Genomic DNA, 15,723 nt, shown 5'->3' with positions numbered 1-15,723 from the left:
TGAGTATCGATCCCCTCATCCGTATGCGAGGGGATTAACTCCTTCTTGTACTGGGCAGAAGGAGAACATAACAGAATGTTATAAAGATACAAAATGGGACGTCGCGGGGGACGTGAAGTATAAAGATACTCCAAATCGGGTAGTGTAGGGGGCTCAATGGGTCCCAGGTTCAATTCTCAGCCAGGGCACTACCTGCATGGAGTTTGCATGTTCTTCCAGTGTTTGTGTGGGTTTCCTCCCACATCCCAAAAGCATTCTGATTGGTTAATTGGCTTTCCCCAAAAATTGGTCTCAGACAATGTATATGACTATGGTAGGGACATTAGATTGTGAGCCACATTGAAGGGCAGTTAGTCACATGACTATCGACTTTATACAGAGCTGTGGAATATGTTGGCGCTATATTAAAATATCGTATTTTAATAAATTCAATCAAAATAAAAAAAACATTTTTAAAAGTTTTTTAAACAAAAAAAAAAAAACAGACTGATTTAGAACGCTTTTTGTGCTCAACATAAAAGTTGAAATTGCAATGGTAGAACCATGTTACCAATTTCTAAAAATTATGATTTTTTTTTGTTTTCTTTCGATTTATCTTTTAATCCATTGAGTTCACACAATGCCGGCGCTCTGTGATTCGAGAATTTGTAAAACGCCGATGTGCCCCCCTCTCTTGTTCCCACCCCAGGGCCCGGTCCCACCACCCAAGAATCTAAACCCCCCTCCTCCTCCACCTGGTAACCATGCCAATGGGAGTTTAAATCCAAGCATTTGTACAATGCCGGGCCGTTACAACAGCCTCCTCTGACCCCCACCACCACGTCCATTGTATATCTGATTCCAAAACGTTTTGCCGGTCAGGACGGGAGCTGCGACCTGCAGATCAGATCAAAAATAAACAAGATTGTTGGTGTGGGGAGGGGAAGGGGCAGGTTTTATATGAAATGGACCCGGGCAGAAGTCGGGGTGGCTCAGACTAGGAAGATTTGTGAATGGCTGGCAGGGTCAGAAAAATTCATACAAAAACAAATTTCTATACAGAAGAAAAAAGGTTTCAATCCAAGCATTCACCGATTTGCCAAATCCAAACACATTATTGCAAAGAAACACTTAGACAGGTGCAACATTTGTGTTTGGAATTGAGTGCTTATGGCACAATTTTTTAAGCCTTTTAGAAAGTGCAGAAAAAAAAAAGAGAGACTGAGAAACTTTTTCAAAGATAATGGGGTCTATTTATAAAGCAGTGAATCTGACATTCACTAAACATGGTGGAGGTTCAGATCCATGTGTTTTATTCAGAAAAATCTGAACACCGCCAGACCCTGCAGAAGATGCTATGTAGGTTCTAACTTTCTAAAAGTCACTATTTGCATAAATGTAAACATTCCTCCTCTCCATACCTAATACACTGCAATCCCTTATCGTATAGGGGTAATATATGATCTGGGGTGCCTGTGGGGGCAGTGTTATGATCTGGGGTGCCTGTGGGGGAAGTGTTATGATTCTGGGGTGCCTGTAGGGGCAGTGGTATGATCTGGGGTGCCTGTGGGGGCACTGGTATGATGTTGGGGTGTTATGATCTGGAATGCCCGGGGGGTAGTGGTATGATCTGTAGTGCCTGTCAGGGCAGTGTTAGGATCTGGGGTGTATGTGGGGGTAGTGTTATGGTTTGGGGTTCCTTGTAGAGACAATGTTAATATCCAGGGTGCCTGTGGGGGCAGTATAATAATCTGAGGTGCCTGTAGGGGCAGTGCTATGATCTAAGGCAGTGGTGCCCCAACCTTTTGGAGCTTGCGGAGCACTAAATGCATGGACTCTGGACCATGCATGCGTGGGTAGCCGTTTGTCACTGAAAGGTGAAGAAACTTCCCCCAGAGTGACGCCATGATGCCAGAAACCTCCCATTCCAGAGACACAACTCGCCCACCACCCTGAGCCTGCGTTGTGTACCGGAGCTAGAGCTAGAGCTAGAGCCGCAGACCACCGCTGATCTAGGGTGCCTGTGTGGGCAGTGTTATGATTTAGGGTGCCTGTAGGGGCAGTGTTTTGGTCTGGGGTGCCTGTAGGAGAAGCACCCTAATTAATCCTTAAGGCAGATCAATGAAATATTAGCATTGTGACTTTTTTGGCCGGGCAGTGCATTACTTTGAATGTGTCTTATTTTCACTACAGAATTACATTTTTGCATTTATCTAGGACAGAGGTCAGGAGTGCCCTCACCTCAGGTGCTCCATTGTTCGTCTCTTTACCAATGGAATTTGACTTCTGTTTATCTAAACCAACCTTTGATTTCTCGTCAATTTTCGCACACAGTAATAAAGGGATTATCAGAGCTCCTCATTGTCTGGATCTGGCCCACGAACAAGTTGCTTTACGTTATGACAAGTTCCCGTTGACACGTTCTAACAAAGCCCCCGGAATAATAAGAGACAATACAAAAAAGAGACAAGAAAGAAACATTCCAAGCCAAGCAACCGAGTAACATACCCCTCCCTGGGTGGCCGTGCTTGCTCTGTTATTATCCATTTCCTCTACAGGGTGTAAGCCAACCACCAACAGGTTTACAGACATCAATTTTCACAAGTACAGTTGAAGGAAAAAGTTTGTGAACTCTTAAAAGACGTTGAAAAGCAACAAAAACCCTTCTAATAAAAATGGAAAACTATGAGGAACCTCCAAACCATACAATATGGCCAAATGTATATGGACTTCTGACAATCGGACTTACCTAGGAGGCCAAAAGTGGACCCAACGGCACCTAAATGATGGACTTTCTATTGTTTTTGTTTCTATTGAAGAGTCCTGTAGATACTACAACAAACTAAGACCTCCTAGACAAATGTGCTCCTCCAACTTTGTTACAACAGTTTGGTGAAGGCCTTTTTATGCTTCCTGATGATTGTACCCCTGTTTACAAAGCCCATAAAGATGTGGTCTGACCGGCTTGGTGTGGAGGAACCTGAGTGGCCTTTACAGAGTCTTGACCTCAAGTCTACTGATCATCTTTGGGATGAACTGGGACACCAAAAACAAACTAGGTCTTCTCATCCAACATCAGTTCATGACATTAAAAAAAGCCACATACTCTCACAAACACCCTCCAGAATTTTGTGGAAAACCTTCCTAGAAAAGTGAAGGCCACACTTTTGGCAATGGAGAAGATGATCAAGGAGAGGAGGAGCAACTCCACATTTTTGACCATGGAGAGGACCAGCAACTCTGCAATAATGACCATGGAGAGGAACACCAACTCCGCAATAATGACCATGGTGAGGAGGGGCAATACCGTATTGATGACGATGGTGAGGAGAAGCAACTCCACAATAATGACCATGGAGAAGAAGAGAAAGTCTATATTAGTGACCATGGTGAGGAGGGGCAACACCATATTAGTGACCATGGAAAGGAGCAACTCCACAATAATGACCATGGAGAGGAGGAGCAGCTCGGCAATAATGACCATGGAGAGGAGGAGCAACTCCATATTAATGACCATGGATAAGAAGATCAAGTCCATTTTAATGACCATGGTGAAGAGAAACAACTTCATATTAATGGCCATAGGGAGAAGGAGCGACTCCATATTAACAATAATAGAAAGCAGGAGCAACTTTATATCAATGACCATGGTTTGGAATAGGATCTCCAACAAGCTCATTTAGGTGTGGCGGTGTCATCAAACTTTTGGCCATATTAACCATCTTTATTACTATTTTAACAGGACCTTTATATGGCATAGTTAATCAGATTGGGTCCAAAAACTATTTCCTTAAAAATCTACAAATATTTCCTGTATTTTGTTCTGCTTGATCAATGTTTACCATGGTAGCAATGCATTGGGTGGGGCACAGATACAAGTTTTGGCCATGTTTAAGGTATTGGCTTGCATACAAGAAAGATGAATTAATTTGGTGGGTTCAGCAGCTTTTACGCAATTTGTCTGCTGGGCAAAGGTGATCAGTTTCTCTTCCATACTACCTGGGACAGGGTGTGTATGCACACCCACAATACACAGCTCTACATGATACACACTATATAGTTACAGAACAATACACCTGCTGTAAAAGAAAAGACCAAGAACGAAGGGGGAGGGGGACTGTTCAAGTTACCATGACCGTCTTTAAGCTTCCATTGTCGGCAATTTTAAGAGGGGGGGGCAAGCTTGTACACAAATTCCTTTAACTTTTACTATAGCTTTTTTTGTTTCAAGTAGACATTAAAGGGCCATATTATCTCCAACCAGCCGTTACAAAAATCCACCGTCAGAACTTGTTTGTTCCATGGGTTCTTCTGTAGAAGTTCCTAACCCTTACAAATCTTTTATTCTATCCTGCTTCAATTTTTTTTTTTATAGATGTCTTTTAATTCTCTATACTCAGTACTCCTCATATCAATGACTCACTGAATATAACCTAACACTAGGTTGGCCATCCAAGAGATGGAACTTGGATGTCTACACAGGAGTGTATTGACCCAATGTTAATACACAAGCTTGGTGACCTTTAGTATAAAGGAACATTCTCCAAGTGACAGTCACGAAGTCAACCTTCTATTCATTCATTGCAATCATTGGCGTCTTTTAGAGGCAGTTGAGAGTGCAAATTGAAGGAGCTACTCAACATTGACCCTCAAGAACAGGTCTTATCCAAGGATATAGAAAAGTCTTTTTTGGATGATTGCTCCACCAGAGGTGTTTGATCATAAACCATAGTCTTTACTAGGCATGATAGAAACTGGAAGTGTTAACCTCACCAAAATTTTGGAAAATGTTACAATTGTTGTTGGCACTTTTAAGGGTTGAATAGATTTTAAATGGCTCCGAAGACTTATGTAAGGCAATTAAAAAAATCATGGACCTGTTCTGTCGAAATAACAAAATCTTATAGATTGTAAACATGAAATAATGTACTGCGGAGAAGAGAAACCAAATGCTAACTGTGGTCCTAGCACCCACCATAGCTCTAACCCAAGTATGAACCCTAACATTAACCCTCAACCCTTTTGTTTAATACCAAAGCCATATGATCTTCACGTCATCAAATTTTACCAAAATTTTGACTTTTAATTTCACTGCAAAATCAATATTCTGAACTCAATCCACTCAGTGGGTAATTTAGGGTACGGTCAAAAACGCACCCCGAAGCTGAAAATCTTACAAACAAGGCAGATTAAAAAAAAAACCAAATCACGGAAAGCAGCGTACAAGCCAGCGGATGGGAAACTGCTTTAAATGATGCAAATGAGAGGCAGTAGCTAATACGGTAGTAGAATTAAGGGCAGATTATCCCAATGACACGGAAAAACAAAGTTCACATGTCCCGCGCGTATGTCGGCGATGATCCCCACTCCAGAGCCTGAGGGAACAGACTAGATGTGAGGTGACCGTTGGGTGCTCCTCCCTCGTAGAGAAAAGGACCTTTGTTTGCCAGGAAGACAATGGCGCTCATCCTGGGAGAATAGCAGCATCACTTGTCTCATTTGACAGGTTTACATGCGCTTATTTGACCCGGGCCCAGCCTCATCCCATACAGGCCAAATCCTAGACAACGTTCATTGGCACTTGGGCTGCTCTGAGCCTCACAATGTAGGTTTTGAAAGACGACCAATCTCCGGCACTTACGTTCTAAGGAATTTGTAGAGTATCTTCAATGACTTTACCAACACTGCAGAGTTATTTCTACGGAGTTTTTGTGATTTTTGTATATGACCCTTATGTAAGAAGATAGATGGAAGAGTTTGAAAAATCTGGCCATGTCCTACATACATAAAAATGCAAGAAGCTCAAAAATCTGTAAGATTAAATGCAGATTTCAAAATATCAGCTTGAGACATTTCAAAGCACCTTGAATTTAAGGGTTAAATCCTTTGACTGTTTAAGATTTAGATACACATAAAGATTTTGTATACTGAAGAGAAAAAAAAAAATAATTGGGACCCAATGGACTGGTACCTTCAAACACAGACAGTGCAGCTAGTGGTGGCATGTTGGACCCCATATTGTCTTTCCTTCAATTTCCTTACAGCCTTCTCCTCCGGCCCATCTTCCCTGCTGTGTGTAAGCCCCTCTCGCTCTCCTTCTCCATCTGCCATTAAGCGTGAATAATCCAGTCTGACACCCCTAACCCCATAGCCAGACCCCACCGCCAATGTCTGAGACTTAACGCTTAAACTGCTTGCAAATTAAGGAAAGCATTGTAAAGCAGACAAAACAAACGGTACACTGTACAACATTCAAGGGCCAACAATTAGGAATAACGGCTTCCAGTCTTCTAGGAAGGCTTTCTACTTTTGATTTGATTTTCATGGGTGTCTGTGGGAATGTGTGCCCACTTGTGATCCCAGATACTGATATTGGATGAGAAGACTGGCTCATAATTTGAGTTCTAATTCATCCAAAAGGTGTTTAGTAGGGTTGAGGTCAGGGCTCTGTGCTGGACACTCAAGTTCCTCCACACCAAAATGGTCAAACCATGTTCTTTTGGGCTTCCTTCGTGAGGTTTCTATCTCTGTGGACTTCACTCTTACAGAAAGGCTTATCACAAATTTTTGGAGGATTTCTGTGGGAGTTTGCCCATTTGTGAGGTGGAGGACTGATGTTGGGTGAGAAGACCTGGTTCATAATTGGAGATCTAATTCATGCAAAAGGTGTTCAAGAGGGTTGATGTCAGGGCTTTGTGAAGGACCCGTGAGTTCCTCCACACCAAGCTGGTTACACCATGTCTGGCTTCATGCCTGGAGCACAATTATGGGCAGTGTTCTCCCAGACCCTTTTAGCTGGGCGCACCACCAGGCACCTTTCAGTTACAACCCGGCTTTTTTTGGTGGTTGTTGAAGAGTTGGGTCACAATACAGGGGCTGCCACCCGCCTACAGCTTTTCCCACCCAGCTTAAAACATTTTCTGGGGAGAATACTGTGGTGGAACAAGAAAAGGGCCTGCAATTACAAGGGTGGTAAAGCACAATTGTCTACTTTGCAAGCTGTAGCATTAGACCTTCACTTTGAACACCTGAACGGTGTCAGGGGAGTCAACAAAATTTTGGCCAAATAGGTAGATTTGATGGACAGGATTAAGGGCTACGTCTCTACATTCTACTGGTAAGACGTCTAAGTCAAGGTCATGTCTTGCCAAACTGAATACGTTACCCCTCTTCATAGACAAATGTATGATCTCTTCTATACAACAGATGCTGGTGAAGGGAAATAAGAAGCTATGGCTCCTCATGGACAGGACATGATTAAAACCCAATCAGAGCCCCATCAGATTACTCTGCAGGGGATATGATTTGGTGGCCGTCATGCCCAACTGTTATTGCTAACCCCCCAGATAATCAGGGAGGTGTCATTCTGCTCCTTTTTCTCCTTTTCCCATCCATGCTAAAAAATTTGTTTCAGTGATTATCAACTAAGTGCCAGGAGCCCGCAGGAGGACAGTTGGAAAGTTTACAGTCAGGAATTTGGCTAAAGCAAGCAACAAAAAAGCTTTTAAGATGTGTTCAGGTAACAGCACGCCCTTCGCCTGTCATTAGCGGCCAGTGACCCATCACAAGGCTTAGCTCAGGGTCCCTCATGTGTGTGTAATAAAGTCACTGATGCGTGTATTTCCTCATTCCCAAACTAAATCACCCCCCTTCCTCCTACCCAGCTGGACAGGGCTTGTCCTTACCACAGGTAACTAACAAGAGCCTTGTGTCTGTCCCTGTAATCCTACCCTGGGGCTCTGGTGACAGATAGGGATCTTTCTGGAGCAGCCCAAGATCACTCGCCATTCTCCGCGCAGCTGTTACTATGGATGTAATACGCGACATGCACGGTGATATTTAATGAGGACGCATTGTCATTAGGCAAAGCTAAAATTCTTAAATGATCAAAATCACGATGGCACAATTTTTGTCAATGCAGTGAATCAAGAAGCTGTATCTTGTTTGTGATTTCCTTGTATTTTCCCCCTGTCAAAACAAAGGTGTCAAGCTGAGCATTGCCCCCCTTCCCTTATCCTTATCTTTAGCTAGTGTTCAATGGCAGCCACTCAATATACAAAAAGCCTGTCACATTAAAAGAGAATTTTAAAGGTTTTGTTATAGGACAACTTTCCTCCTTCATTCAGCAGCTCCAAAACAATGACACCACGTGAGCCAGGAAGCTAGCAATTTCAGAAAGAAGTCAGCAACGGCAGTAAAAGTTGGGTCACTTAATAAGCTCCAAAAAAAATAAATCTGTCAGATGTAACCGAACAATAGAAGGACCTGGCGTGCTCAGTTTTAACCCATTTGGGTGGTTTTGGGTGCTGGCCCAATCCCTAAACCTCCTTATCAATAATGAGCCAATGGAAACTTGTAGAAGATGGGGGTTGGGCCAACCCTTGACAATCCCAAGAGAGGTCAAGAGAAGGGATTTGGAGAAGGACATATGGACTTAGCTTCAGACTTTTGATCAAGTCTAAATTTGCATATCATTGAGCGTGGCTCAGTTTATGGAGCAGACTATGACGTTACCAGCTTGGAGGCAAAGAAAGGTTCAACTTATGGAACATTACAATCACAGCTCAGAGTACTCACCAAGATACTGAGGGTCCACACGTGGGGAGTAGAGACCAAACTTAATAAAGATTGGGAGGATGTAGCCGAATCGCACCCACTCGATGACGTAGAGAGGAGGGCGCCCCGCGTCCTGGTGGAGGAGGCTGCACCCCAGGACCGCGCTCTCTCCTACGCGGCCAACCACAGTCTGAGCGTCTGATCGGATGGTACCTGGGGACACATGGATGGGTTAGCACAGGACATAGTAAAAAAAAATACAAAAATATATATATAAATAAAAAATTTGGGCAACTTTCTCAACCCCAGCCATGGATGAATAAGACCTCAGCATGCAATAACACAATGCCCAATATGTAGGACTATGCCACAGGAAATGTGATGAGTGAAAAGGAAGTAAGGGAAGGGGAGGTTAAATAACGCATGAAAAGGTAAAAAAATTAAGAAAAGAAAAAAAGGCAACAAGAGTCGGTAAGAGAAGAGGGAGATTAATGGAAGTAAATAGAAAACAAGGAGAAACAATCTTATGTGGTCATTTCCAACTACAGGTGTACGAACAAGTGCTGTACACAGAGCAATGTTTATTTCTATGGAGAGGAGAGAAGGGAGGAAGAGCGGCAGCTTCCCGCTGGGTCCTCCACCATTGGAAAGCACAAAAATCATTCTCCAACATCAATCCATCAGAGTGGATAGCTCATTCGTTTGTTGTTCATCAGTCAATCAGGGTTGATGAATTACACTGGGGGACTGCTGTAGATTTTCACCTGAGATGAGAACAATGTTCATCTCAGGTAACAATCATCTGAGTGTGTACATAGCCTAAGTCACCCATTGCTGGGAAACCTTGCAGCTACACCTGCAAGGAGCTTGATGACTTTGTATTTAGAAGATAAGGAACACTCCTCTGTGTTGACAGACCCTAATAAGCAGGTTATAGTGGTGAGGGGGTCACAGGTGAGCGCAGGGACAAAGGAAGCTTCCAGTGGCCCAGGCACCACCCCAACCTCTCCTGTCCTCCAAACCCCACTCACATCAAACTGTCATTTCACCTGAACATTTACAGAGTGAATGCAAAGTAAAGACAACCTAAATTCCACCTACATAACTAGTTTCACCTTTTTTAGACTTTTTTTTTTTATTTTTAAAGGATTGCAATAAAAAAAAAAGCCACAACAATGGAACCGTCGCTTACCTTGAACGCAGCAGAACAGCAGGCTAAGGTAGACTGTCCAAGACGCCCAACGCATAGCACAAACCCGGCAGTCGAGCATAAGACGCCAGATGGGTTAATGTCACTTGTCCTTGCAAGCAGCATCGGGAGAGACCCTCCGCAGACCTCCAGCCTGTCTGAACACCGTAGAGTGCGTCCTACCTGCCCCCTGGTCCGGATAGGGGGGGAGAAGGGGGCTCCTTTAAATGGGAGCAAGTGCCCCCTTAGGTGCTAACTGAACCTTCCTTGGTGGAGGAACATCTAGCAGTCTGTGGAGGAAATGCAGCTCCCTTCTGTCGATCCAATCGCCTTGTCTTTCCTCAGCTTGCCATCGCCGTCCAGACCTGTTTTGGGAAGAACGCGGAAGGTTAGACGCGGTCAGGACAAGACAGGGACAGAGAAACAGAGAAAGAGAGAGAGAAGTGCGTTCCCTCAAAGCTCAGAGTCAATATTTGCTCAGTCCACACCTACCCACGTACTGTCCACTTGTTCTGCTCTCTGTACAGGGGGCAAAGCAAACACATTCCTGAGCCACCGCCGTACGGAGACGAGGCAACAAATGACAGCGCCAGGTTGGGCCGGTGCCTCCTGAACAAGCGCCTGCCAATATTTTACCATTTTTCCCAGGGACGCTGCACAGTATATGAAGGTAAATTCACTGCTTATTAGCAAAAATAAAAGTAATTTTCAATGTGAAAGCTATTTTTTCCTGCTGTTCGTTGAGTTTGGATTTGAGAATGAGCCCCTTTTTTACTTTACTTTTTGCTGTTTGGTCCAACTGGGGCCATTTGGGGCATTTTTGTGCATTAGAATGAAAAGTAAGGAAATCCTTCTTTGTGGTCACAGGTGTCTACAGTGCAAGTGGTTAGTAAAATGCAGAATTCCTCCAATGACAAAGGTCACCCAGACAAGTGAGGCAATAAAAACCTTGAAGGTGGTGATGGGGAAGGGGGGGTGGGAGTACTTATTTCCTTTGTAATGGTTGGGTTCCGGCCAAGCTGGTTGTTGCTGTCATATGAACCAACCCTCAAGCAACCCTCAACCCATAATGTATGACCAGACCGGTTTTTACTGAACTGAGAACTGGAATCAAAATTTTGCAAGTAATTGTAATTTTTTCCCCAGATATTTACTACTAATCATCAAGATCCAGGATTTTTTTTCAATTCGAAAGCCCAGATGAAGGAGGCCCCCGAAAAGTGTTAGCTTCTTTTATCAAATATTGAACATAAAACTGTTCATTCTGGTCAATCATCTGTTTACCATATCAGAACGAGTTTTATTCCTTCTTCAGTTTAAAAAAGGGCCAAAAAGCATGCATGTAATGAGCAAATATGATATATAAATAAATACAAAGTATACTCCAGTGCGAATATTTGATAAGAAGCAAGTTATTTTCACATCTAAAAAGACTATAAATGGCTAAAAAGTCTATTTGGAGGGTTTTATACATAACGCCAGGTGATCATTTCACAACATCTACAACCACAACCTGAAAAAGTATTTATGGAATCTCCAAGCTTTTCAGTGTCAGGCTTATGTGACAGCTAAGCAAGAACTTTGAAAAAAATCCTAAATCCCAAAAAATCATAGAAACATACCACAGTTTGCTCTAGTAAAGCCTTCCGTCCACTCACTTGCAATGAACACAGCAATTATACAACCTCTCTGGGTCCTACTGAACATCTGCTGTAGGGTATTGATGGCCGTAATCTCAATGAGATCTCCTTTTCCTACTTCAGGCAATAAATTCCATTGGTCTCCTGTTTTGGACTTCACAACAAGTTTATGTAGGGGATGCATTTGTATACCTTAAGGCCTACCCCCATCCTGTCGGACCTGGAGATGCCTTTGTTTGTCTGGGGCTTTGTCTGGGGACCTTATCGGAATAGGCTGTGCTAGCATTAGTGGCTCTCAGGGACTAGTGACCATTAATTATACAGAGTAGAGGCCCCGTCAAAAGGAGATTTAATATTCGTTCTTTTATAGAAAATATCTAAATTCTCTAGAAGAGTAAATCTAAACTTCTCTATGTCCTCAGAAGGTCTCATATATAACAAGAATCACTCTTCTTCTTCTAAAGCTTCCCCCCCAGGGATGTTCACAATCATATCACGTCCCATGTGTTCTTTCAGAACATGTCTAGAAGTTAGAAACCTTACTCTCGCTATGGTTTCTTCCACAACATCTCAACTTCTCCATGTCCTCCTAGAGATATGGTCTACAAAACCAAAATACAAAAGGTTAGACTAGGACCAGGAACCTGAATTAAAACTATGACATTCTGGAATGTAGAGAACAATATCACTGCATTTTAAGAGTCACTACCTGGAGAATAACTTACTATATTCCAGGTGAAATTATCTGAGGTATAGGATGGACCACCATAGGATCATACCACGGAACTATGAAGTCTTACCCCTATTTATTTCCACCAGGAGGACACCAATCCACACAAGCTTAACAGACTTCTTATAATGGTCTTCACTCTTTCCAGAAGGCTTTCTACAAGATTTCAAAGTGTGTTTGTGGCCCAATCAACATTCTTGGGGTCAAGTACTGATCTTAAAGAACTGTCTTACTATAGGCGCTTTAATAGTGTTACAATCAGAGCTCTGTGAAGGCCACTCATGTTCCTCCACAGCAAGCTGGTCATACCATCACGTTGTACACGGGCTCAGTCATGGTGGAACAGAAAATGGTCTTCACCCAACTCGTACCGCAAGGTTGGAAGAGCACAACATTATTTTTGTATGGTAGCACTGGAAATACCAAACTCCATAATTGGGACATTTGTCTTTTGGCCAAAGAGTAGGTGTGATGGTCATCCTGAGGCCTCCAATGCCCTCCCAGGAATATAACATTTATACAACTAGTCAGTCCACCAAATGAGATCTTACCGTCACAGAAAACTATGAAATAATTCTGCATTCCTAATAATTTAAGACTTTGGAGAAAACTCAGAAGAAAACCACTTTATTCTTTTCTCAAAGACTAATTCAGCATATGAAATATTTTACAGGAACCCTATTCTTGCCACAAGTGCAACAAGAATGTTTAAAAGACAGATATTTGACATCATCTCGACTCTACTTTTCCATTCAACCATATTCGAGGCCCTGCCTAGAAGTCACGTCCACGTTTTCGTTCACGCAGTCGAAAATCTAAATCTCAACATTCCAAAAGTTCCAACAAAAATATTCAATTTTTTCGGATCGCACACAATGTCCTTAGATTAGCATTGCACCCCTTAGTCCTTCATACGGGTCGCAACAACCCAGAACTTCTCTTTTAAACACTGGAATTTGCATTTGGGAAGCAAGAACATAAAAGTTTATTTTTCTTGGATATGGGTTTGGAAAAATTGGGTACTTTGCAACTCTTGCCATTTTGAAGGGACTTTTATTACGCCGATGATAATTTAAACAGACTGTCAGCAGTTTTGGCACCGTGCTCGTCCGGCAATGCAAGACAGATGTTGGAAAATTTTGTATGTTCGGAGCCACACGTCAGTCCCAGCAAATGATGAGACCTTAGAGAGCACCCCCATCCTTCTGGGAAAAATTAGGCGGTAGAGAAAAATCAACAATTTTCTAAGTAGGCCTTTTAGGTGGCCATAATGGTTCCCCATTCCACCAATATTTCCAACTGGCTCCATGTTTGATGAGTTGACCAGGACTTATCCAATTTTCTCTAACAAACCTACTGATGGATAACTATCTTCATTTTCCTATTTTAGATATTTCCACTCAGCCTGACATGAGAAGAAAATGGCACCATCCGTGACTGGTGGGTGAAGGTGGTCATTGGTGGTGTCTACAGAAAAAGATGCTTCACCAGCTTGGCCCAAAAACATTAAAAAAAAAAAAAAAGTCTTTATTTATACAATAGGGGTAGGTGGGTGGGGTTTGAGCCTTGTTAGGTTTTTAAACTCACCCCCCCCCCCACTGGGGTAATTTCTCTAAAACATTGGCGAAATGTAGGCTTCAAACCCTAAAAGGGATTAGAACTATTTTTCTTTAGATTTTTCCAGCAATGGTACCTCCTCCAAGGAGATTTCTCACTTCCAGTCTCAAAACTTTATTAACACATATACATATTACAAAGAGATTTGAGGTGTAAGCCCCAAGATGACCCAGCTTGATCCCAGATACGGTGTTAAGGGCACAGCATAAAATGTCCTCCAGTGCATACTACAGCTTCATGTCGAAAATAAAAACATTTTGCCCTATAGGATAAGCGCCGGTGGCTGCGAGATGCGGTAACCTTGCCAGTTTAGCTCGCCCTAAAGGACAATACACTTGGAAAAGCTGATCAGAGCTTGACAAGGATTGAAAGGGTTCCAATACTTTTTTTTTGGGGCGGATTAAAATAACATCCAAGCCGCTAACAATACTGTTACGAAATCAGAGTAACCGCGAGGGGACGGTAAACAGAGAACGAGATGAACAAAATAGACCTAAAGATGGATGGGATGTGGAGAGAAAAGTGATTTACCGATGGAAAGGAAATTATTGGCCAATGAAGTCATTTTGTTTCGGCGTCCATAGGACAACACAAATAATTGGTGGGTGTGGGTTTGAACCTGATGACCTTTCCGGTAAATAGAAACATTGTTTGTTGAATATGTCAGATGTGACGACTCTACCGGAGTCTGTAGAACAAGGAACAGACAACGGGGCAGATTGTGGAGAAGGTCTTCTACAGCCATCTTGGTTCACTATGTGAATGGACAACCTCCGCACTAACTTCTCATACAGCCCCCCGGATTCATTATCAGGTGTTCCCACCCACCTTGTGCTGAGGTCTGTTCACCTACTGTGGCCATTATGAGGGACTCCTACAATCCCCAAGTAGAGTACCTGGATCTGCAACCTGCTGTCGCCATGAGGAGCCCCCACCAACCCAGTGCTGGGTTCCCAGGTCTGAACACCTGCTGTACCCATTATGAGGGTATTCTTCCTTCCCTAAGGTGAGTTCCCAGGTCTGTACACCTGCTGTACCCAATATGAGGGTATTCTTCCTTCCCTAAGGTGAGTTCCCAGGTCTGTACACCTGCTGTGCTCATTATTTGGGTATTCTTCCATCCCTAGGGTGAGTTCCCAGGTCTGTACACCTGCTGTGCCCATTATGAGGGTATTCTTCCATCCCTAGGGTGAGTTCCCAGGTCTGTATACCTGCTGTACTCATTATGAGGGGCTTCTACCAACCCTAAGGTGAGTTCCCAGGTCTTCACACCTGCTGTGCCCATTATGAGGGGCTTCTACCATCCCTAAGGTGAGTTCCCAGGTCTTCACACCTGCTGTGCCCATTATGAGGGGCTTCTACCATCCCTAAGGTGAGTTCCCAGGTCTTTACACCTGCTGTTTTCATTATGAGAGGCTTCTACCATCCATAAGGTGAGTTCCCAGGTCTGTACACCTGCTGTGCTGATTATGAGGGGCTTCTACCATCCCAAAGGTGAGTTCCCAGGGCTGTACACCTGCTGTGCTTATTATGAGGGGCTTTTTTCATCTCCAAGGTAAGTTCCCAGGTCTGTACACCTGCTGTACTCATTATGAGGAGCTACTTCCATCCCTAGGGTGAGTTCCCAGGTTTGTACACCTGCTGTGCTCATTATGAGGGGCTTCTAACATCCCTAAAATTAGTTCCCAGGTCTGTACACCTGCTGTTCTCATTATGAGGGGCTTTTTCCATCCCCAAGGTGAGTTCCCAGGTCTGTACACCTGCTGTGCCCATTATGAGGGGCTTCTACCATGCCTAAAATTAGTTCTCAGGTCTGTACACCTGCTGTGCTCATTATAAGGGGCTTCCACCATTCCTAGAGTGAGTTCCCAGGTCTTTACATCTGCTGTGCCCATTATGAGGGGCTTCCACCATCCTTAGAGTGAGTTCCCAGGTCTGTACACCTGCTGTAGCCATTACTAACCCCACCCTGAGTGTCTGGGTCCCTACACCAGGTGGGCTTGAAACCAGTA

At 43.4% G+C, this 15,723-nt stretch overlaps 1 protein-coding gene across 1 annotated transcript in view; it reads right to left on the bottom strand.

The window, feature by feature from the left end:
• Positions 1-15,723, bottom strand: part of IGSF9 (immunoglobulin superfamily member 9) — a 54,448-nt gene that overhangs the window by 35,899 nt on the left and 2,826 nt on the right. The window contains 2 exon segments of the mRNA XM_072427488.1: positions 8,557-8,748; positions 9,728-10,089. Of these exon segments, the coding sequence (XP_072283589.1) occupies positions 8,557-8,748; positions 9,728-9,806 (271 nt within the window). The 5' untranslated portion in view covers positions 9,807-10,089.

This window comes from Pyxicephalus adspersus, chromosome 12 (assembly GCF_032062135.1).
Source record: "Pyxicephalus adspersus chromosome 12, UCB_Pads_2.0, whole genome shotgun sequence".
Taxonomy (NCBI): domain Eukaryota; kingdom Metazoa; phylum Chordata; class Amphibia; order Anura; family Pyxicephalidae; genus Pyxicephalus; species Pyxicephalus adspersus.
Note: the sequence above shows the minus strand (reverse complement) of the source record. Positions and strands in the feature narration are given on the sequence as shown.